This window comes from Mauremys mutica, chromosome 2 (genome assembly GCF_020497125.1).
Source record: "Mauremys mutica isolate MM-2020 ecotype Southern chromosome 2, ASM2049712v1, whole genome shotgun sequence".
Classification (NCBI taxonomy): Eukaryota; Metazoa; Chordata; order Testudines; family Geoemydidae; genus Mauremys; species Mauremys mutica.
The window spans coordinates 264,267,016-264,290,421 of NC_059073.1; the positions used below are offsets into that span (position 1 = coordinate 264,267,016).

Sequence of the window (23,406 nt, forward strand, 5' to 3'; positions counted from 1 at the left end):
TCAGGCATTATCTGACATTATTTTTCTGCTTTTTGCACTCCCCTCTTTTTCTTTTCCAATTTGATTTTTATTTTACTCAGAGCTATCAAGCTGTCTGGAGTAGCTCATGAGCATGAGTGCCAACTGTTACAAACCAGGACACAAACCCCAAACTGGTTGTGTGTTCTATACTTGGATTTCTCCAGTCAAGTATCAAATGTGAGCTTGTCAAGCACAGTAACAGCCTTCACATGGAGTCACAGACAGTCCCCTTATCTGTCTTGCCACCCAGGCAAGTCTGCCTTTGTGATAGACGATCCCTTTACACCAAAAATTACAGTAATATTCAGATTACTCCCAGTCCCAAAGGACCAGTCACTTATCTCAGGTCAGTTGCATCCTAGATCTCTCACCAAAGACATAGCTTGTAGCCAGTCTTATAATAAACTCAGTTTTATTAATTAAGAAAAAGAAATGTTATTTATAAGGTTAAAGCTGGTAAATATACACGCATAAATGAGTTAGTCTTAGGTTCCAAAAGGTAATAGAAATGGCTGCGGTATACAAGCTTTTTATGTTCTCTAAAGGTAACCCAAGCTAAGCAGCTTGGGGATCCCTTGCTTATGCTTAGAAATATTGCCCTCTCCAAATTCCAAGCAGCATAGTGATACAGTTCCTTCTGTTCAGGGATTTTTATTCTCCCAGAGTTCAGAGTTTATTCCCTCATTGTTTGCCCCCGTCTCCTCTTCATGGGTGCACGTGTGGCAGGGGCAGTCAACAAAGTCTTTTGGTGTTTTTATGTCCTTTGATGTTTTACAATGGCTCATTTGGTTTCAGTGGGCCTTCTTTATTTTAATTAATGCTTCGTTCTTGTTTGAGTTGCACAGTTACAGAGGTTTACAGTGCAAACACTCAATATAATTTTTACACCATGGGATACAGATGTTATAAGTGAGATCAGTACATGCATCATCCTACAAGTATTTCATCAAGTCTAAACACGTTCTTATAAACTTAGCATTGTTAAAACAGATGTTGACACACAGATGAGCCAGACTAGTTTCTTGCTATGTGTTTGTCAGTGTTCATTGAGGCCTAAGGGCCCTGGTATGAGCTGCAGCTGTATTTGGCTGGCATTTGTGTCTCAGAAGGCTAAAACAACCCCCCCCCACCTTCAATGGTGTCTGTTGCAGTAGCACTTCCTCATAGAACCTCAATCTCTGAACCCTTCTCCCCTACCCCCATTATCATAGTGAACGAGGCTGTCTCTAAAGTGATTTCTGGATCTGTGATGGACAAAACCAGCCATTAGTTTACTTAAATGGGGAGAGAAACTTCCTCATGGGAGCACACTTGCTCCTTGAGCTAGCATCTTGATGGGCTTTCTGGGCTGTGATCAATAAAACAAGCTTGTATGAAGAGAGAGAAGCTTGCACATGGTGAAAGAGACTCTTCCTGATGCAGAAGAAGAGCCTCAGACTTTGTGAAAAAGATGCTCCCAGACTACCACAAGGTTAAGGATCTCATTGCTCCTTTTTTTTCTGGGCTGAGAATTCCTTGAGAGGATCAGTGACCAAGAAAACGACACTTTGGATAATCAGCTCCCTCCAGTGGTCAGAGGATGGTCCTTTCAGTCTTTCTCAGAAGCGTTTTCCTGAGCCCAGAGTATCAGCGGAGATTCATCACAGTAGGTTGCAAGTATTGTTTGCTCAGTTCTATAGCACTTTCCAGACAAGGCCTCAAGATCAATTGAGACAAGTCTGTTCTCACCCCTACTGAATACATAGTGTTTATAGGAGCAGAACTGGACTCCAGGTCAGCAAAAGCATACCTTCCTCAAGAAAGATTTTTCATGATGCATCACCTCTTTTCACACCTTTAGTTTTATCAGAGTGAGACTCTGCATCATTATACAGCGTAGCTTTTGTGACTCAGTAGCTCCAACCTGGGCATATCATTCTCATATTCCAACCTGATGCATCTATCAGTTAGTCCACCTCTTCTACTTCTGAACCTCCCAGAAATCATTTTACAATACCAAGGCCAGGTGCTGCACTTGGATCCAGCATCTCTGCATCTAACATCATGGAGGCTAGGTGGCAAAGTTCTATGGATAGAAGTTGTTATGCTGCTGTGCAAGAGGTTTCAATCCAAAGCAGAGTGGCCTCTATTAGAAAGACGTGTCAAGCTAAGAGGAAGCATTTCTCGTTGTGGTCCATTCAGCGCTTAGGCTCTTCTATTCTAACTATTTTGGATTACTTGTTGACTTTGAAACACTCCGGACTCTCTTACTACCAGTCATCTGGCTGCTATATTAGCGTATCACCCATCTGAGTAATTTGATTTTTTTCTCACCCCATGGTATCAAGATTTTAAAAGGGCTTGATTCATGATGAACCCTCCCTTAGAACCCATGTTGTCCTGTTCATTATATTACTTCTGTATTAAAACAGCATTTTGGGTAGCCATCATCTTGGCTCACGGGGTGATCAAAATTCAGGCTTTTGCCAAGCCATTAACTGTATGTCATAAAGACATTTACTCTCAGGCCTCATCCAAAATCTTTACCAAAAGTGGTTTTAGATTTTCACAAAAAAGCAATGTCTATATTTTACCAGTATTTTTTCTTAAACATCATAGCTTTCTTCCACAAGCTAAATTCCACACACTAGATGTTCTTAGGGGTTTTATCGCCTTAATCTTACCAGAGCAAAACCATTTTGTAAATCGTCCAAACTATTGTGGCTTTTGGTGACAAGTCTAAAAGGCTAGCCTTTTCCTCTGACTTTGAGTGGGTTACAGATGGCATTAAGATTTCTTATACATTAAATAAATTGCTCCTTCTCTCTCAAGTTAGGACTCACTCTACTAGGGCTCAGTGTTATTTCAAGAGGGAGTCCCTATTTCCAAGATTCATAGGGCACCTACTTGGAGTTCTATTCATATGTTTTACCAATCACTACTTCTCCATTGTGGAAGATTCTAGATCACAAGTCCAGTTTGGCAGGATTGTCCTGTAGTCAGTATTTAGGTTAGAACTCTTATCGTTCATTTCCTTGAGAGATTATTGCTAGTCAGTCACCCACAGTGGGATTCACATGGGCAAATGCTTGAAGAGAGCTTGCTTAGCTTACAGTAACTGGAGTTCAAGATTCTGTTTTCCATTTGGAACCCTTGATCCACCTTCTTTGCCCCTTGATACAGAGCCCTCACCTGGATATTTTGTATTAGTGAAGAAACTGAGTGGCGGTTGGGGCTACTTCACCCTCTATATGCTCATTGTAGGGGGCGCAAAGGTGAACAGTGGCACGTGTGCAACACCAACAGATGTTGCTGGCTAAAAGATTTCAGGCTTGTGCAACTGAAGTGCTCACATGCCTACAGTGGAATCAGTGCAGACAATCTCAAAAAACTCCAGTTACGGTAAAGTAAGTACCCTCTTTCTTCGAGATCAACCTCTGCCTATTCACAGTCGCTACCCACTTGTCTCATTTCTTTAGTGTCTTAGTTTAGGAATTTCCATGTTGTTGGAAAGAACTGAAAGGAATCCTGTGAAAAGGAGAGGGAGGGAGAGACAAGTGTCTCTAACAGACACTGATCTCCAGAAGATTCCAGTCGCTTGCAATCAGGCACCTTGATTTCATAAGCGTGATTATTCAGAGGCTCATCTCAAAGAACTCTAGTTACTGGTTTGGGGATGGTCATTAGAACAATTACAGTCGGGGGGCCAAACAATCAGGGAGCCAAACTGATGTACATTTTTTATTTTGAAAATGTGAATTTTTCCATTTCTAATAGAGATGTCATACTTGTTGTTGCCTACTTTGTGTAAGAATTCTCAACAAGCTGTTAAAGGTCCCTATTTGAAAATGTAGAGAAATATGGCATTAGAGGCAAAGGCCTGACATGCATTTAAAAAATTGAATCATGGCATTCACAGCGAATAACACCTCTTCAGTGTGAAGTGTATAGCGTAATACAACAGAGTTAGTGTTAGAAGCAATGTTGGTGCTTTGGAGGAAATGGATAGTTGATGTTTGATTGCAACTCTTTTAGTTATTAAAAATTGGAAGTTTGAGTGATGTCAAATTTATTTAAAGAAATTGGTGCCTGTGGTGGTGGGGTATTGAAGAAAATAGCAGATGGCTTTTATCCAAGTTAAATTTTAAAGAAGTGCCCATTGCATGAAATGAAAGTGCTGTAAATGTAGAGCCAGTAAGGAAATAGGATTTATTTGACCTTTCTATGAAACTTAAAGTACTGGATGGCAAGATGCCAGGCTAGAAAAATCATTGATCTGATTGTACCTGGTAATCTCCATGTTTGTTTCTTTAGTGCATATGTTTGAGATTTATGATGCATAGGAAATCTGACCCAAGTTTTGAACACTACAGGTAACTACTCCAGGTGTAAAGCAAGGACCAGCTTCACAGTCAGCACCTCAGCAGCCGGTAATAGCTGACAAGCAGACAGGCCATGAGCCTGCCTCTCCTCGAAGTCTTCAGCGCTCAAGGCAAGTTGAAATATTTGTTTATGTTGCTTTGTTGCTGTTACTCTGGATAAAACATACATTGTAGTCAGTGCAGTTAGTGAGCTTGGTTTTTGGTATACTTAAGACCAGTGTAAGCATATTAATTAGCTCTGCTATTGCTGTAAGGACACAGCTACATAACTTGTTTGATTTTTACCCCTTTCTGTTTGGCTCCACAGATCTCCACTTTACGCGTTACGTGCCCTGCTAGGTGAACCACAGAACCATTAACAGCAGCAAAATTGAGGAGTGTACATTAATGATTCCGGTTCATTCTGGAATTGAGGATACAAAGGATCCCGCCCTCTAAACATGCTTCATTTCCTCTTCATCTGTCAGTGCAGTTACAGAACCAAATGTTGTTCTCTGCACATGACTGGTTATTAGCTTCAGAAGTTTGTGGTTTCTTGTTTTGGTATTCATTTTTAAGTGAGTTGACAGCTTCTATTCACTGACTTTGTTGCTTTAATGGTATGCATTAAGAGCAAAACAAGCTTCACAAAATGCTCTTCTCTGCCCAAAATATTTTTCACCAACATCCAGACCCTGTCTGACTTGTTCGCTTGGTGTGTATATACGCATTCAGCCTGTGATTATAAGGCATATGGGGTGTTTGCCTCTAGCATCAAGCTTTCCTTTTGGAGGAAGACTTGGAGTCAGAGGATCTATGGGAGAGTTCCATGTAAGGAATTCTCTGCTTTTGAGCATGTCTGATCCGAAGTTTGACATCTGAAATCAAGAACTTGTCTTAGGAGCCATCTGGAGTGGAGTCAAGGTCTTCAGAGTCTTAAGAGCCAATAACTTCAGATCCATCTCCAGGAAGGAGAGCAGCTGAATTCTTTAAGGCTAGGATCTGCCAGCTTCTGAAAAGCCATGGCACAGGCACTCTAGGTCAACAAAATACTAGGTTTTTTAGAAGTTGGATTAGGTGTCTGATCTGAAAGTTGATTCTGATTGTATCTTTGTATAGGTGACATCCTTAAATCCTTGGCATGCTGAATGAGGATAGGGATCTTCTTGGATCTGAAATGGTCAGATTCTTAGTCTGCACTGGTGGGAGCTTTGGGACTGCTTTCTCATCAAAGGCCCTCTTTGAAGTCTTTGTGTTATTAATGGACTTGGATTCTTCCTCTGTTCCACTCCTTTCACTTTCAGATCTCTGGCTTCTTTATTTCCCAGAGCTGTCACCAGAGATAAACTTCTCTGGAAACTATATCCATCAAGGTCAATTTTGTAAGGAAAGAGAAGTGAGTCAGGAGCTCCTGGTCCTTCAGCACCAGCTGATTTACTGACGCTTTTCAGTCTGTTCCTTTTGCTGGTTACTGGCTTTCAGCGCCACTCAGGATGTCATTTGTTTCAAAACAATAGAAGTATATCTTATGGGTAATGTACATGTTACGGCAGTGCTTCCGAATTTATTTACAGGTATGAGCTCACTTTAATGTAGTATTTCCTCCTCAGACAACATGGAGGACACCATGTTTTGAAGAGCAAAATGGTGTCTTCCATTCATCATGAACTGGTATGCACTGTACATGTGATGTCATGCTGTGTGGTGCAAAATGGCATCCTCCACACACTACGCATCTCTGTGACCCCATCTGCTGATTGTGTGACCCCACTTGGGGTCACAACCTGACATTTGGGAACAGCTGCCTAAGAGGTTTAGTCTCTGTGGATTCCAGGTCTTTTTCAGCTTCTAGTTCTCTTTGAAGCACTTCAGCTAAAAATATAGGAGAGCAAGTAGTCCTGTGGTCAGGAGAAGTCTCTGTAATGAAATGCGTTTTATTCCACCCAGTGGAGGATTCAGAGTAACTGGACTAATTTGTAAGTGTCTTTACCCAGCACTGTCGTCAGACGACTTCTCATGGCTGTGCAGCGCTTCAGTGTGGCAATGTATTTGAACAGATATGAGGATTTGTCATTCCCTCATACAAGAAAATTCCGTGGAAATGGTGCTTTCAGAACTGGGACTCTTATCATTTACATCATGCAGTGGTGAAGACAACAACCTGAATTTCAAGGAGGTCAGGCCAACAAGAGCGGTCCCTTAAATTCAGTGACCTAAGTTGATTCTTGCCAGATGGGGGTCATCTAGACATGGACTTGTTTATCACAAGTCTGTATCAAAGACTTCTCTCTAGAGCAGAAAGGGTCCTGAACTGTGCAACATTTCTTTTACACTGTAGAGGAAATGACTCTTGTATGCCTTTACTTCCTCTGTTACCAAAGGTTCTGCTGCAGGTCAGAGCTCAAGTGCTTTTGGTCTTTGCCCTGGGCTTCGGCTTGTCTTTGGAATTTACTGTCAGAGAGAGAGGAACTGACGGATGGCAGTGGGTGTATAGACTGTCCCAGAGAGCAGCATCCAATGATTGTGTGTACACCCCTGAACAGATTTAGTACTTTGAATGGTTCTGTGGCTCATGTTCAAGGGCACATGACTCCAAAGTGTGGATCTGCATAGGCAATATATTCTGGGAACTATAGTAACTGGGAACTTTTCTTTCTTTCCCCACTGAATTTTTAATGGAACTTGAAATTTAACATTACTATATCGTATGCATGTATGTTTGCTCAGTTTATAGTTACATAGCTTCTTATACCGAAAATACCTTTTTTTTGTATTTTCAGTTATGCAGATACTGCTGTGAATATTAATGAATCGCTGTGTGCCTTTGCAAAACAATGAGTTAACTACCACTGTTGCCAATAAATTAAAACAAGATGGTTAGTTGTAAGCCAGAGAACTAACTTGCTCAAATCCAACCATTCTAAAAGTTCAGTAGTTAGATTTTGACGTAAAAATATTGAGCATCCTTTTGTTTCCCTAATACTTTAGGGAAGTCCATGATGCCTGACAGGTAAAGTGAAAACCTAAGTAGTTACTGGAACCTAGGAACTTTATAATCTAAACTGAGAACAACTGATTGATCAGTTATAACCGCATTTTAATTTTTCAGGGTTTAGAATGATTCATAATTATATTTTCCTGTAATAGTTTGCATCTAAACCAGTTTGTTTCTTTTAGAATTAAAACTTTTATAAATTATCTTAAAATAGTTTAAATAGCTTATGATACATTTAGGCTATTCTTTGACTAATTTTGATTTTTAAAACTTAAAAAAAAATGTTTTAGAGGTGTTTATGCCATTTGTTTTTTATTGGTCATGATGCTATGAAGGAAATAAGTCACATTGATGTAATAGAACAGCAGCAGTGGACTATTCTTAAAAGAAAAATATGGGAAGAATCCTATTTAACCTACAATAACGACCTGCACTTGCTAGAAAAAACTGAGGCCAAACAGGCTTTTTTCTATTCTTGATTTCTGTTTACTACGGAGAAGGCATTTTCCAGAATTAAGCACTTCACTTATACTGTATCTATGTATTTCTTTTTATGGCAGGAATACTGAAGAAAAAAGATTAGTCCAAAAATCACCTTCCTCAAGTGTGTTTGATTAATTTAAAAAAGAAAATTAATATTTAAATCTGTTTCCCTCATAATACCTTACTAAATAATTTCAAGATTAAAATATGGTAAAGAATAGTAGCTTAAATGTTGGTAACACTTTAAATTTTAACTTCGTATTTATATATTCAAGGAAACAGTAATGAATTCCATGCAAAAACAAGTGAACATAAAACATACTTTCTGAATGTCGAGTAGGCTTCCCGTTTATGCAAGCATATTTGGCCTAATGCAAGTCTTTCTGTAAACTATGATTCCAGAGAGGCTTTGAGAATAATTGATATTTCTAATTATGGAGGCATTGATTTTGGTTCCTTGCATTAGGATTTTCCTTTTAATGGTATATCTGCAATTTTCTAGTTCTGTTCTGGCCTAAAAAATAAAAGTTATACATTTTACGTAGCGTGTTTACATTTTCCTAAGGTACTTTAGGTATGGAAAGTTACGGAGTTAAATTAGGGTTTCAAAACATCCTTTTCCCCAGTTTTTGAGACAGAGTTTGCCTTTTTTTGTTGTTGTGACAGTGGGGACACAAGCTTGGTTTACCATGGTGGACAAAACCCTTATTTTTTTTTATAAACGTAATAATTAGGAAAGCCAATGGCTATAAAAAAGTAGAGGTAAGAGAGTAGCAATTATTTTGAAAGGTTTCAGAGTGATAGCTGTGTTAGTTTGTATAAGCAAAAAGAACGAGGAGTACTTGTGGCACCTTAGACTAACAAATTGATTTGGGCATAAGCTTTTGTGGGCTAAAACCCACTTCATGGGATGCATTAAGTAGAAAATACAGTAGGAAGATATATACACAGAGAACATGAAAAAATGGGTGTTGCCATACCAACTCTAACGAGACTAATCAAGGTGGGCTATTATCAGCAGGAGAAAAAAACATTTGTAGTGATAATCAGGATGGCCCATTTCAAACAGTTGACAAGAAGGTGCGAGTAACAGTAGGGGGAAAATTAGCATGGGGAAATGTCTGTAATTGAATGACCAGGGATATTGAAGTGTTCTCTGACTGATTATGCGCAAAAGAATAAATAGACCTAAATCAGACGTCAATTATAACATTCAAAAATTAGTTGGAGAACACTTCAGCCTCCCTGGTCACTCAATTACAGACCTAAAAGTCGCAGTTCTACAACAAAAAAACTTCAAAACAGACTCCAACAAGAAACTGCAGAACTGGAATTAATTTGCAAACTGGACACCATTAAATTAGGCTTGAATAAAGACTGGGAGTGGATGTGTCATTACACACAGTAAAAACTATTTACCCATGCTAATTTTTCCCCTACTAAAAGGAATAGAGGAGTGTCAGCTATACTAGGACGCTGAAAGCTAATATCAGTCTTTCCAAGATAGCAGATGCAGCCTCTTTTCTAAAGTACCATAAGTATTCATGGTGTCCTACAAAAAAGAAGAGAATTTCTTGACCAGAAGTGCTTAACTGGGTTCTATGGTTTGTGGAACTTCTTATTCATCCCCAGTGTCCTTATGTTGGAGTTTCTGGCCTCAAGGAGTGATTTAGCTTTGCTCAGGGTCTCTTGATCGCTCACTGGGCAGCCACGTGTTGAGTCTTGGTCTCAGAGCAATAAATAAAGGTGACTGAGTACTTAATGGTGACCATGTTCATCAGGACTCCCACGTTTTGTTGAATGATGTCTTACATTACATCTTGGATTGTTTTGAAGCTCTTTATTAACTGATATATAGGTAAAAAGTGTGCATATACACACTCCATTCACCCCTGAAATGCAGCCACATCTAGGGTGGCACACAGTTGTCTAAAACAACTAACAGTGAAATAGTTTAGGACAAGAAGAAAAGAATAACATGCCAGTAGAAATGTAAGAAAAATGTAATTATCAGAACATAACAAGGACACAAAGATCATAATCTTGTGAAAAGTGCCATAGGACTTATTGATCACAAGTCGCTAGAGTATCAGTTTTGATTATCTTATAATGCAAGATGTGGCTGGATGCTGTAAAGTTTGTGGAAGTTTAACTCATTTGCCAGATTTATAAACATTTTGAAAGCTTGTGCTTTTTAATCTTTGTTTCCTTCTTCCAGTAGTCAGAGAAGTCCATCACCAGCTCCAAATCATACCTCCAGCAGTAGTGCGTCAAATTCAGCAACTACACCACAGAATGCATCTGTTCGGCCTACATGTTCATTAACACCTACACTAGCAGCACACTTCAATGAAAATCTTATAAAACATGTTCAAGGCTGGCCTGCAGATCATGCAGAAAAGCAGGTGGGTACACATTCAGATTATGTTGAAAATGTAGACTTTCCTACGAAGGTACTAAGAATGCTCTCTTAACACCATAGCATTTTATTACTTTGAATGTGTCTGTTAGCAAAATTACTGTCATGCAGTGATTTAGCTGTTCAGATAAAAAGGTCCTGTGGAACAGGTGCAGTTGTGGTTGTTATGAAAGCTAGTGACTTTTCAAGCCCTGGGTAACATCAAAATTCATTTTTATTTGGTAGGACTATTAAGTTTGTATTTGAGCTTTGAAAATGTTTCAAAACTGTTTCTGCACATGGCTGCATTGATAATGCAGTTGTAATAGGGCAAAACCAGGCTATAGGAGAAACCTTGATAAACTTGCACATTTCGACCATTGGGATGCCATATGTGGATACTCAACTTTCAAACATAAAAACTTACATCTGAATTTCTGCTATCCTCATGTTTTTCCCTTTCTACCACTTCATTGCTCTCATAACAGTTCAGGTATAGCTGTGAGACAATAGAGTCCTTGTGCTGTTTCGGACTACTATCAATCTATTTATTTGCATTACTTTTATTTTTATATATATATAATATATACACACACACACACACACACACACCTATCCACGTTGTTAAATTGGAGTTATGGTTGGGTGTATCAGTATTTTAAGGGTTTAAAAAAAATTATCCCAAAACTAAGCATTGTGAATCCAGCAAAAAAAAATCTGAATTAGTTACCCTTAAAAGAAATGAAACATACTAAGAAATGGAAATGCATAGTTAAGGTTATTTGGGTGTCCTGCCTTGTAGTTACACCATGAGAAGAAGATATGGGGGTGGGGAAGTTTAAAAATCAGTTTAATCTAATCTGGGGCTACAAACACTAATATGCCTTAATCCTAAATTATTTTATGGTGTCACTACAGGACAGAGTTATAGCTGTTGGGTTGCCTCAAGCTGTGTTCATTTTGATACCATTTAAAAAAACAAACAGACCTTTCCCTTCCTGATGTTTACGTCCTTGTAATATTTACCAGGCATTGTCTCCATTCTTGTTTGATCAACTGATTCATACTTTGTTATTTTAACCTTCCACAGCTGGTGTTCCTTCCCTTTTCTTTTCTATAAGTCCTTCAGTTACTCCACATTTTTCTGGTATCAAGGTATCAGAAACTATAGTAGTGTATCTTCAATTTGAAAAGTTCTTGTCTCCTTTATCTCATATGTTGTCTACGATTTTACTTTTTCTGTTTGACCATAATGCATATGCAAATTCATATATACACTGGTTGTCATGTTTCGCCCAACAGCTCATTCAGTGCTGCTACTTTTAAAATAACACTCTTCTATCACATCTTTGTTTCAGATAATTTTTTCAGTTTGGACATTCCTTTTTTCTGACCATATTTCTAGTGTATCTAGAGACATTTCTACTTCACTGATGTTCATAAAACCTCCCAGTGTAATACTGTCTAAGCATAAATGATATGCTATTTATCGCTCCAGTATCAGTAATAAAGAAATTGAAATTAAACAGATTGAACTCTAGGTGATAAAATATTCCATTTGTCACTATTTTGTCATTACCATTTCAGCTGACTTTCGTTTCATGTGACAGTGTCATTTCCAGGCTGGTTTAAAACTTATTTAGAAAGAAAAGCTATTCAAAGACTATCTAGGATGCTATATCAAATTAGATACGTTACATCCTTTACATTCCCTTTGTCCATTACATTCGTAATTTAATTCAACAGTGATCTAGTTTGTCTGGCACAAAAATGATCCATATTAGGTTTTTATATTAAGATTGCAGAATAGAATTTAACGTTTTCTTATGATTTAGTTTTCCTGTTTAAATTTGAATGTGCCTTGCTATTTCAAAACCCTATAATTCCTTTTTAATCAAGAGTCCAATTTCCTTGAATTATGTCCATTTGCTTCTAGTGAGTAATCCAAAATCGCAGCGCTAACTTTGAATTTATTTTTTTTATTTAACTCCTGCAGGCATCAAGATTACGTGAGGAAGCCCATAATATGGGAAGTGTTCATATGTCAGAAATTTGTACTGAATTAAAAAATTTAAGATCTTTAGTTCGAGTATGTGAAATTCAAGCAACATTGCGTGAGCAAAGGTAAGAATTTGTTTGGGTATTTATCTTCAAATTATTTCTAAATTGCTCATTCTGGTGTCCTATTTTGGATGAGCTTGATTTACTGACAACTTAAGTTTTAGCATGTTTGTCTTTTTCAAGTATAAAAGCTACCTTCTTTGAGTGCTTGCTCATATTGATTCTGTTCTAGGTGTGCGCACACCCACGGGTACAGTCATTGGGAGATTTTTTTCCTTAGCGGTATCCATAGGGCCGGCTATGGTGCCCCCTTGAGTGCCGCGCTCATGCATCCGTATATTAGGCTCTGTCGGCCCTATGCCCGCTCAGTTATTTCTTACCGCCCATGTTGGTTAGTCGGAGTACCTTTCCCTGCATAGCAAGGGCTAGCGGTTTTGTCTCTTCTGACTTCGAGCCTAGGGCCTTGTAGATAGTTTTTTATAGTAGTTAATGTTAAGTAGTTGTTAAGAGTAGTTAGAAGTCGGAGTCCCAGCAGGGCCGCCTCAGGCGAGGAATGCCCTGGACTCCGGGGTTTAAGCCCTGCGCGGACTGTAACAGGCTTATGCCTGTAAGTGAACCCCACAGCAGCTGCCTCAAGTGTTTGGGAGAATCACACGTGAAGGACAAGTATCATATTTGTGTAAATTTTTGACCCAGGACTCAGAAAGAGCAGGATATTCATATGTGGGCTCTCCTCATGGAGGCTGCCCTTTGTCCAACTTCTGAGCCGTCTTGCCAAGACTCACCTAGTACCTTGGCCGTGCACCCCCAGTATTGGTGCCCAGAAAGAAAACAGCTCCCTGGCACCGGGCAAGAAAGACCACGGGGCATTGGGCAAAGGACGGAGTTCAGGCCGTCCTGCCACTCTGGAGCCAGGTGGATGTGCCTTCCCAGTCGGGGCCTTTAGATCCTTAAAGGATCCAACACCGACTCCTAGGAGCGGTAGGAGACCTAAACTTCTGGTGGTATTGACTACTTCCCAAGCTCTCCTAGCACTGAGAGAACAGAGGCTGCCGCCAGCACCGTGCATGCCGCAGGAATCGGCAAAGGCTCCCTATGAGGACAAGCCAGACGCTAAGACCCTTCAGGCAGTGGAGCACTGCCGATTTCCCAAGACAAGCCAGCGCTCTCCATCTGTGTGTCGCAGATCTCTGGCATTGCAGCCCAGATCCTCTGTGGCTCATCCTTGGTTACCAGCATCACGATTGCGGTCTCCATCATCTCAACACAGATTGCCTTGGGGAAGGTGCCGATCTCTGTAGTACCGGTATCATTTGCCCTCCCGCGAGTTATCCTCTCAGCGCAGATCTTGGTTGCCTGCCCTGTGGGAGCACTCCTCGTCACAATTCCGGTCCCCCTTGCTCCGGCACTGATCATCCCACTCCAAACACTGGTCTCTGGCAGCAGTGGTCAGCAGACAAATTCAGGCGTCGATGGCTTCACCATAGTCACCAGAAGGGGATTCCTTTGACATGGAAGGGAAGGTCAGCCCCTCGCCAAGACCCCACCGGCGTAATTGGGCACCTGAGGCCGTGTTGACTTACACGGCGCCGCCTTGGCAGCGTGGCCGTTGGCCAGCACAGTGGCTTTATTGGAGTGCGTGGGTCATGTCGGTGATGACACTGCCCCCTTCGCACTGCTCATCTGCTGCCACCTCAGAGCAACAGCTGGAGGCACCGGGCTCGGTGCATGAGAGCCGCTAGGAGGTCGGGGTAGAAAAGACAGCGCCCACTTCCCAAAAAAACCCTCCCGCACAGGGGATGATGTCCCAGAGCCTCCTCCAGCAGTACAGTCATTGTCCTCTTTCCCGGAGGAGGCAGTCATGGGACCCTCGAGGGCCAGCCCACTGGACGATTTTAAAGACCATCACCACCTCTAGGCCGTGTTTTGACGGGTGGCCAAAAACTTGGGCCTGGAGGTTGAGGAGATGGCTGAGCAGGTGGACACCTTGTTTAGTGTCCTCTTAGCCTATACCCCGGCACATGTTGCACTACCAGTCCATGATGGGGTCCTGAAAATTGCCAAGGCCTTCTGGCAAACCCCATCATCCATCCCTTCTATCTCCAAAAGGGCTGAAAAGAAGTACTTCATCCCAGCCAGTACTTCAACCCATCATATTAATAATGTATACAGATGGACTTATGAAGTGAATCATATAAAATATTGACCTTTTAATAAAATAAAATAGTTCATAGTGTTTATATGCAAAGATTTGTGGAGATAAAACTGTAAGTGTTTCTTTTAGATTTTATCTAAAGTGCTAATAATGTAGCTATTAAACAGAAACTATACAAACAATTAAAAGCCCTGTATTATAAAGTGTTGTCCATAGTAATTTGGATGTCTGTTTGTGATTTTGCAGCATATAGATGACCTAACAAGAGGTCAGTTCATGCAACTGTACATTTCAGAGGGTTACAGGAGGTTGGTACGCAAATACAAATATTATGTTTCCATAACCAGGATTACTGCACAAGTTCACCTTGAGATCTTAACTAAAATATATTACAGCACAGAATTTGGCACCACCCACTCTTCACATTTCACTTCCCAAAATATATATTGTTTAAAGTAGATGTTGGTCCTAAAGGATTGAGATATAAAGAGAGAAACCCAGCTACTCAATATTGGTTTATTTTCTCTTGAGGAGCAGGTAAAACTTCTCAGAACTGACACAATTATACAATATCTTCCTTCATCGCCTGTATGTAGGCAAAATACTATGACAATGATCTTGAAATAGGGCCCAGTCTTGTGAGGTGTTGAGCACCTCTTGTGAGGTGTTGAGCACAAGTACCTTTATACCAACCCATCTTCCAGGCTCACTGGTTGTCAAAAAGGACAAGCAGAGGCACACCTGTTCAACTCCCAAAAATAAAGATGCCAAAAGACTGGACCTTTTGGGGAGAAAAATTTATTCAACAGCCAGCCTGCAATTCCAGGTAGCGAACCATCAGGCCCTCTTTGGCAAGTACAATTTTAACTTATGGGACTCCCTCCGTAACTTCAGGCAGTCTGTCCCTCGGGGTTTGGCCCAGGAATTTCACACCCTGGTAGATGAGGGCACTGCAGCAGCTAAGTGCTTTCTCCTGATGGTGTGGGGGACGACAGACTGGGCAGCTAGGGTGGTTGCGTTGGGGGTGGTCATGAGGTGCAGCTCCTGGCTTCAGACTTCCAGCCTGTCCCAAGTGATGCAGACCTCTGTCCAGGACCTCCCATTCGATGGGAACGGTCTCTTTTTGGAGCAGACTGATGCAAGGCAGAATGAGTTAAAGGACAACCCAGGCCACACTTTGCTCGCTGAGCATGCATACACCATGCAGTCTGCATGGAAGCAGTTCCAGCCACCCCCTCCACCAAAGCCTTGACATGGGTCTTCAACAAGAAGGGATAGAGACACAAGCTTTAGTCATTGCCACCCTTCCTCCTCCTGCTGACCCATGCAGCCCAGCCCAGCAAAGCATCCCAGGGGCCAGAAGCGCTCCTTTTAAATGTGCGCTCAAGAGCGACACCCCAGTCAATTCCGGGGAATTCCGAGCAGGTCCCATGCACCGAGCCCGGTGCTACCAGCTGTTACTCCGAGATGATGGAAGATGAGCGGTGTGAAGGGAGCATTGTCATCATTGGCATGACCCACACACTCCAATAAGGCCACTGCATTGGCCACTGGATCCCCGGATCCATCTTGTTCTTTCCTCAACCATCTTTGTCCCTGTAGTTTGGGGCCTGGTTGCGAGTCACCTTGGACCACTGGGTGCTGTACATACTATCTTGGGGCTCTATCCTGGAATTATTGGCCACTCCTCCCTCTCACCTTCCCCTCTTCTCTTTCCTGCTCCTCTTCATGGACCCTTCTGATGAGCAACTCCTTGTCCAAGAGGTCAAGAACTTCCTGCACTTGGGGGAGGTCCCTTGGGACATGAAGGGAAAAAGATTTTATTCCTGCTACTACTTAATCCAGAAAGCAAAAAGGAGAACCATTCTGGACCTGCGTTGCCTCAACAGGTCTCTTAGAAAGTTGAAGTTTTGCATGGTCTCCCTGGCCTACTTCATCCCCTCCCTGGATCCCTCGACTTGGACACTTATTTTCATATTTCAAGGTCACAGTTGTTTCCTCTGGTTCATAGTGGGCGGGTGCCATTTTCAATTCACTGTGCAGCACTTTGGTGTCTCATCAACCGTGAGGGTGTTCACAAAATGTCTGGCTCCAGTGGTTGCTTACCTGAGACATCAAGGGGTCCAGAACTTCCATATCTTGATGACTGGCTTATGAAGCGCTGCACCTCAAACGCCAAGGTTTGTCCCTGTCATCAATTAAGGGTCCACCTGGCCACTATCTTGGCTTTCCATCCTCCATTCCAAGTTAGGTCGATCTTCTCTCATTACAGGACGACACGGTTTTTGAAAGGTCTGGAGCATCTCTACCTGTATGCCTGGGATCCTGTCCCTCCCTGGGACCTGAAACTCATGGGGCCTCCCTTTGAGCTTCTGGCTTCCTGCTCTCTCCTGGAAGGTTTCGTTCCCGGTTCTGATAATGTTGGCCCGCAGGGTGTCCGAGATCAGAGCACTTACTTCAGAACCGCCCTATATGGTCTTCTGCAAGGATAAGGTCCAGTTGCGACCACACCCAGCGTTTCTGCCCAAGGTCGTTTCCCAGTTCCATGTTGGCTGGAATACATACTTATCCGTCTTCTTTCCAAAGCCTCATATATCAAATAAGGAGTGCAGGTTACACCCTGGATGTCAGGAGGGCACTGGCCTTCTACATAGATTGACAAAAGCCATTCCGTAAGTCAACACAGCTGTTTGTTCTGGTGGCAAACAGAATGAAAGCTTGCCTGATGGCTGCTCAGAGAATTTCATCCTGGATCATGGCCTGGATCATTGCCTCCGCCAGCAGTCGTGAGGCACACTCGACTAGGGCACAAGCGTCATCAGTGGCCTTCCTGGCATAGGTTCCAATCCAAGAGATCTGTAGGGCCGCTACCTGGTCATCTGTCCACACGTTCGTGTCTCATTATGCACTTACTCAGCAAGCTGAGACCACGCTGGCTTTGGCAGAGCAGTGCAGAAAGTGGCAAGACTGAACTCTGAGCCGAACTCTATAGACACTGCTTGTGAGTCACCTAGCATGGAATTGACATGAGCAAGCACTCAAAGAAAAAATGATTACCTACTATTTCGTAACTGTTGTTCTTTGAGATGTGTTGCTCATGTCCATTCCATTACTCGCCCTTCTGCCCCTCTGTCGGAGTTGTTGGCAAGAAGGAACTGAGAGGGCGTAGGGCCAGTGGCACCTGATATACCGACACATAAGTACAGCACTCTAGGGGGCCCCACAGCCAGCCCTATGGATACCGCTAAGGCAAAAATCTCCAACCGCGCATGTGGGTGTGCACACACCTAGAATGGAATGGACACGAGCAGCACATCTCGAAGAACAACAGTTACGAAAAGGTAGGTAACCGGTTTTTCCTTGATATACATTTTACATATTTCCCACACAGATGCCTCTTGACAATCTCCAGTGAACAGATCAGCTATGCAATGTCTGTACAACTTTTTATTCCATGGATAGAAAAGAAATTGTGTTCCACATGCATTAGCACGCTAGGTAAATCTGATCAGCTTACACAAATTTAGATGCTTCTACTAAAATATCTAGTATGCATAAATCACATCTGTAAATTTGGTACAGTTTATATAGTTCCACTTGATATGATTTGTACGTTTGAAGTATTTATTAGGTCTTGAGGCACAGCAAGTTGAGCTGCTCTTGTTTGATCTCATAAGCTAAGTAAAGTTGGTTCTTTTCAATATTTAGATGAGACTTCCAAGAAGATTTCAAGATTCTTCAGTAAATACTGGTGATTTAATATGTGACATTCTCACCTTTTGAGTAATTACTGGCTGATTGCCCTTGCATAGTGCTAAGGACACTGAGATATTAAAAATACTATCAGGACAAGATACAAAACTGAGGTCAATATTAGACCAGATGACACTTTTTATGATCAAGGATGTTGGTCCTGGTTTCCTGTTTAACTTCCATTTTAATTCTGATTACTAAAATTCTCCCTGCAGTTTCACTTGGATATATTGCTTTCATTTCATCTCCTAAACAGCTGTAGTGATGCTGTGCATTTGTTAAACAGTTGCTCTGCTCTACATCAGAAATGGCTGCATTTCAGTGGTGCATGAAGTGATACCTATGTACAGAATACCGTATTTTCCGGCGTATAAGACGACTTTTTATACTAAAAAACAACCCCCAAAAATCGGGGGTCGTCTTATACGCCGGGTATAAACAGCGGGCAGCCCAGAGCCCTCTGACTCCCCGCCGCGGCTGGGATTTAAAAGGCTCTGGGCTCCCCGCCGCGGCGGGCAGCCCAGAGCCCTCTGACTCCCCGCCGCGGCTGGGATTTAAAAGGCTCTGGGCTCCCCGCCGCGGCGGGCAGCCCAGAGCCCTCTGATTCCCGGCCGCGGCTGGGATTTAAAAGGCTCTGGGCTCCCCGCCGCGGCGGGCAGCCCAGAGCCCTCTGACTCCCGGCCGCGGCTGGGATTTAAAAGGCTCTGGGCTCCCCGCCGCGGCGGGCAGCCCAGAGCCCTCTGATTCCCGGCCGCGGCTGGGATTTAAAAGGCTCTGGGCTCCCCCCCTCGGAAGGCGGGGGGGTAGTCTTATACGGCGAGTATAGGCCAAAACCTATGTTTTTAACTGTAAAATTAGGGGGTCGTCTTATACACCCAGTCGCCTTATACGCCGGAAAATACGGTAGGTAGTTTAAGATTTTCATGATGGACAGTTTTTTCTACATTATTTTGCATTTGATTTTAATTTAACTGGAGTAATTTCTTTAAATTTTCTTATTGTAAATGATTGTTTGGACAAACAATTTGGTTTCTCATCGATGGAATAAAACCTACAGGGATAATTTCTAGTCCATCTCTGGAGGAGTGTTTAACCCTTTCATAAGGTAACAGTAAGAAGATTTAAAGAAATTACTCTAGTTAAATTAAAATCAAATGCAAAATTTAGAATAAACCCTGAACACTTTAGGATTCAATGTACATCTATAGCTGTAAGTGCCACCTTGCTATATTTACAGTACATGTTCCTAGGAAACTTAACTTTTTTTTTTTAATGCCAGCTTGCCTTTATGGTCATCACAAAGGAATGGAAGAGATGGCACAGATGGCAAGTCCAGCAAAGGAAGCTTTGTAAAAGTCTGGGATCTTTCAAACTGATGTATCTAATGTATATGCATTCCATAATCTCTGGGTATTTGGAGCTTTAGCCTCAGATACCGAAGAAAAACAAAATATGTAAAATACTGGTTTTGAAAAACACATCTGTGCTTCATCACTAGGCAGAACAAGAGTTTGTCTCATGTATGTCTTTTGGAGCTTCAGGACATCTTTCCATTTTGGAAGTTGTGAAGTGGCACGTTGTCAGCCAAAAAACATTTCACAAGCACGTCCATTATGGTTTAAACTGCATCTCTGGTTATTTTTTACCTGCATTATAAGATATTAAGGTTCAAAGGGCAGTTGTCTTAATTGCCCTTAATTGGATAAATTTCAAAAAATGTTTTACCAAAATTCTGTTGAAATAGCATGCTTTCTCAGTTTCTGTTAAAATGACTGCTGATCATGGAATATTTGTGTGTAACAAGATTTCATGATGATCTTTGTACCTGCATAATTCATTCAGTCCCATTGCACTTCAGCACCAAGTTACACCATATGCATTAGTTCTGAAAAAGTAGTGTCTAAAGCGGAAGGTTCATGTAACTTGAGTTACTATTAATGTAAGTTCAGTAGAGGAAAATGCAGTTCTATAATGGGGATGCCAACAAAATTATTAGCCCTAAAAATTAAACTGTTATGAGAGCTTTCTTGTGTTGGTGCCCATAAGGATTCCATTGTTTTTAAACTGGTATTTTGCCAGATAGTAGAACACAAAATACCTTTTAAAAATGTTCTGTTCTACCATGCCATGACTCTAAGAAAGTGTATAAGGTTAGAACTGCTAGAATAGGTTGGATGATACATAAAGCTGTAAATATATTATAAAATTAAACAAAATACACTTGGCCAGATTATGTCTGGCCATTACAGCTGTACTAAAGAAATGAGAGCATGTGAGTAGCTCCTCCACTCTCTGTTTGTGGGTGAAGAGTAGGGTAGGAAGAGTCTGGCCAGTGCTTTTGGCAGTACGCTGTCCGAGAGAGGGCATGTTTAGATGGGTGTGTTGCTATGCCCCTCCCCCAGTGCATTGGCAGGGGGGCTGCCTGAGAGGGAGGTATCTGGATATGCCTTATTAAAGGGCATAGTAAAATTGTAGCCCAGCACCCAGGATAGTACTCTGCCATATACAGGCATAATGCCTTTCTCTGTAGCATTCAGGTACTGAATGTTGTCTTCCCTTGTGTTCCCTTGGACCTTAATTTAACTTACGTATATTAAGGTTAAGTGTCATGGTATGTTAATTGTATTTAGATCCAGCAATTTTATCCTTTATTAAAAAAACAAGTATTTAGATTAAATTTTTGAGATTTATGCAGTTACATTTTGTAGTAGCTATACTTTACCAAGGAGGATCTCTGTCTAGCAGAGTTAAAGTAATGTGAAATGAATATCTAGTTTGACTAAGGTGTCATTTAGGCATGGTTTTAACTGAAATGTTTGTGACTTGTATTGAATATGAATATTAGTCTAAGAATATAATGAAAGTTCTTATACTAATCTGACTCTATTTTGTCTTGCAGGATACTATTTTTGAGGCAACAAATTAAAGAACTTGAAAAGCTAAAGAATCAGAATTCCTTCATGGTGTGAAAAGTTGTGAATAATTGCACATAGTTTTGAGTACAGGAACTGTAAAACTGGTTGCCCAGTCTTAACATTTTTGAGCTGCATTTGAGTAGACTTTGGACCATTGAGCTGGGCAAAAGAAATGACAAGGGGAAGGGGACAGGAGGGAGTCAATTCAAGGGGAAAGATACAAGGATGATTTGTAAAACCCTTGAAATGTAGATTTCTTGTAGATGTATTCTTCACGTTGTAAATATGTTTTGTAGAGTGAAGCCATGGGAAGCCATGTGTATCAGAGCTTAGACATCCAAAACTAATCAATGCTGAGGTGGCTAAATACCTAGCCTTTTACATGTAAACCTGTCTGCAAAATTAGCTTTCTTTTTTAGTTAATTTATCATTCAGAAATCTTGCATTTCTTAAAATTCAATGCGAGCACCAGGCGATCTGTATGTAAGGCTGCAACAATTTGGAACAGTTTGGGTAATGTACAAAATATCATGAAACAACTGTTTCCACACTTGCACCGAATCAAGAGCAGTGCTTCTCCATTTCTGTTTTACAGAGAAACATTTTTCATTTTCTGTGTTCCATTTCCCCCTGAAATCCTAAATCTGATTTATCAGTTTTTTAATGCTTCTAATTTTCTCCTTTCTTAAGGCACTGTTGCTATGGCACTTTTTCTATAATCTTTTCATTCCTGTGTACAGTAGCTTAAAATTGCAGTGATTGAGCATAACCCACTGTTTGTATAAATTATTGAAACGTATTTCCATTTGCACCCTGTAAGAATGGTCTTATAGTACTGCTGGGCATGTGTGTTGAAAGTACATTACTTGCTCAAATATAAGGAAATAGCCCAATGAACATGTTAACATGGTTGTGGGAGGGGAAAGAGGAAAAAGCTAGTCAGATGTGAATTGTATCTGTTGTAATAAACATGTTAAAACAATGAAACACTGGTTTTCATTTCCTTTGGTCAGCGCATATTAGAATTTGGTCTATTTGGGGATTCTTTATCAGAACTATTCTTGTTGAAAATTTTTGTATTTAATTGAAATAATTTCTCAAGGGAGATTGTGTTTAAAAATTGTAAACAATAAATTGTGTATAAAATAATTAAATATAAAATTCAACAAGGATGATTAAGACACCTCCCCAACAGTTGTCATATGTTAACTCCTGGTTTACCTGTCTTGCTATTATGACATTTCATTTCGAAGGATGTTTGTGTTGTAGCTAACTGTTCAAGTCTGGTGCTGACTGCTGTTCTTAGCCATCACAAAACGCTGAACTTGTGTAATTGGAGCAACCCACTGTTCGGAAATCGTGGAAAAGCTCAGCTTTGTATATTGTTTCCTAAAGTATATTAAAAATAAAAAAAAGAAACTATTGCTACTATAAAATAAATTTGGCTTTTTCTTTGCAAAAATCTTCTAAAGTCATGACTTGGTGCTACTGTGATGCTGCCAGAAATGTGTAAATCTCAAAAGTTTGTGTATTAGTTAAAAAAAAATCTTTTGAAGGCGCTAGAAGTAGACTAAAGTCGTCATATTAAAATACAAATGCTGTTGACACACCTTCAGGTATATTCAAAACTGCCAGCACCCAAAGGTTATTTTCCGCAGAATCATGTCTTTCAGTACCAAAGAGATGCTAAATTCTTTGTATAGCCTGTTACGTCTTACAAGCGGTCTCAAAAAGCCATTTTTTTTAACCAGTGTAAATTTTAAGTCCCACTGGCAGTGCTCTCAGAAATCAAAATTACTGTAACACTCCAAAACAAAATAAGAATACAGAGACTGCAAAGTAGTTCTTACACTTGGTTTGGACTTGAAGTTGCTTTTTGTGGTTCTATCTTTTGAGAATTTATAACATGCTAAAAGTTAGCATCAGGAATATTTAATGAATTTTATTTGTGAAAGTGATACTGAATGCGGTCAAGACTGGTGCCTAAAATATGTACATTTTCCTTCACAGCTGGACCTGGGGATACTGCTGACAAAAATCTCTGATCAAGAGTACAAGGGTGCACACACAGTCTGACAGTGAGCACCCACACAGACACTATTTGAAGAACAAATATGGGCAGGGGCAGACCCACCACCACTCCAGTTGCTTCTCAACTGCCTGTGGCTTGAGATAGCACATCCTGCCCTCTTTTTCTTTGCCCACTTTGAGCCTTCTTGTTCTTCAAGTGCTTGAATGTGTCCATTCCAATGTAGATGTGTGTGTGCCCCCAGGACAGTCGCCGG

At 41.0% G+C, this 23,406-nt stretch overlaps 1 protein-coding gene across 2 annotated transcripts in view; it reads left to right on the forward strand.

Annotated features, from left to right (window-relative positions):
• Positions 1 to 22,108, forward strand: part of WAC (WW domain containing adaptor with coiled-coil) — a 107,900-nt gene extending 85,792 nt beyond the window's left edge. Inside the window, exons 11-14 of one of the 2 annotated variants that reach the window (XM_045004857.1) lie at positions 4,374 to 4,492; positions 10,058 to 10,244; positions 12,234 to 12,361; positions 21,106 to 22,108. In XM_045004857.1, coding sequence (XP_044860792.1) covers positions 4,374 to 4,492; positions 10,058 to 10,244; positions 12,234 to 12,361; positions 21,106 to 21,175 — 504 coding nt within the window. In that variant the 3' untranslated portion in view covers positions 21,176 to 22,108. The remainder of the gene's footprint in view (positions 1 to 4,373; positions 4,493 to 10,057; positions 10,245 to 12,233; positions 12,362 to 21,105) is intronic. The other variant, XM_045004858.1, reaches the window with a different exon arrangement.
• Positions 22,109 to 23,406: the final 1,298 nt, after the last annotated feature.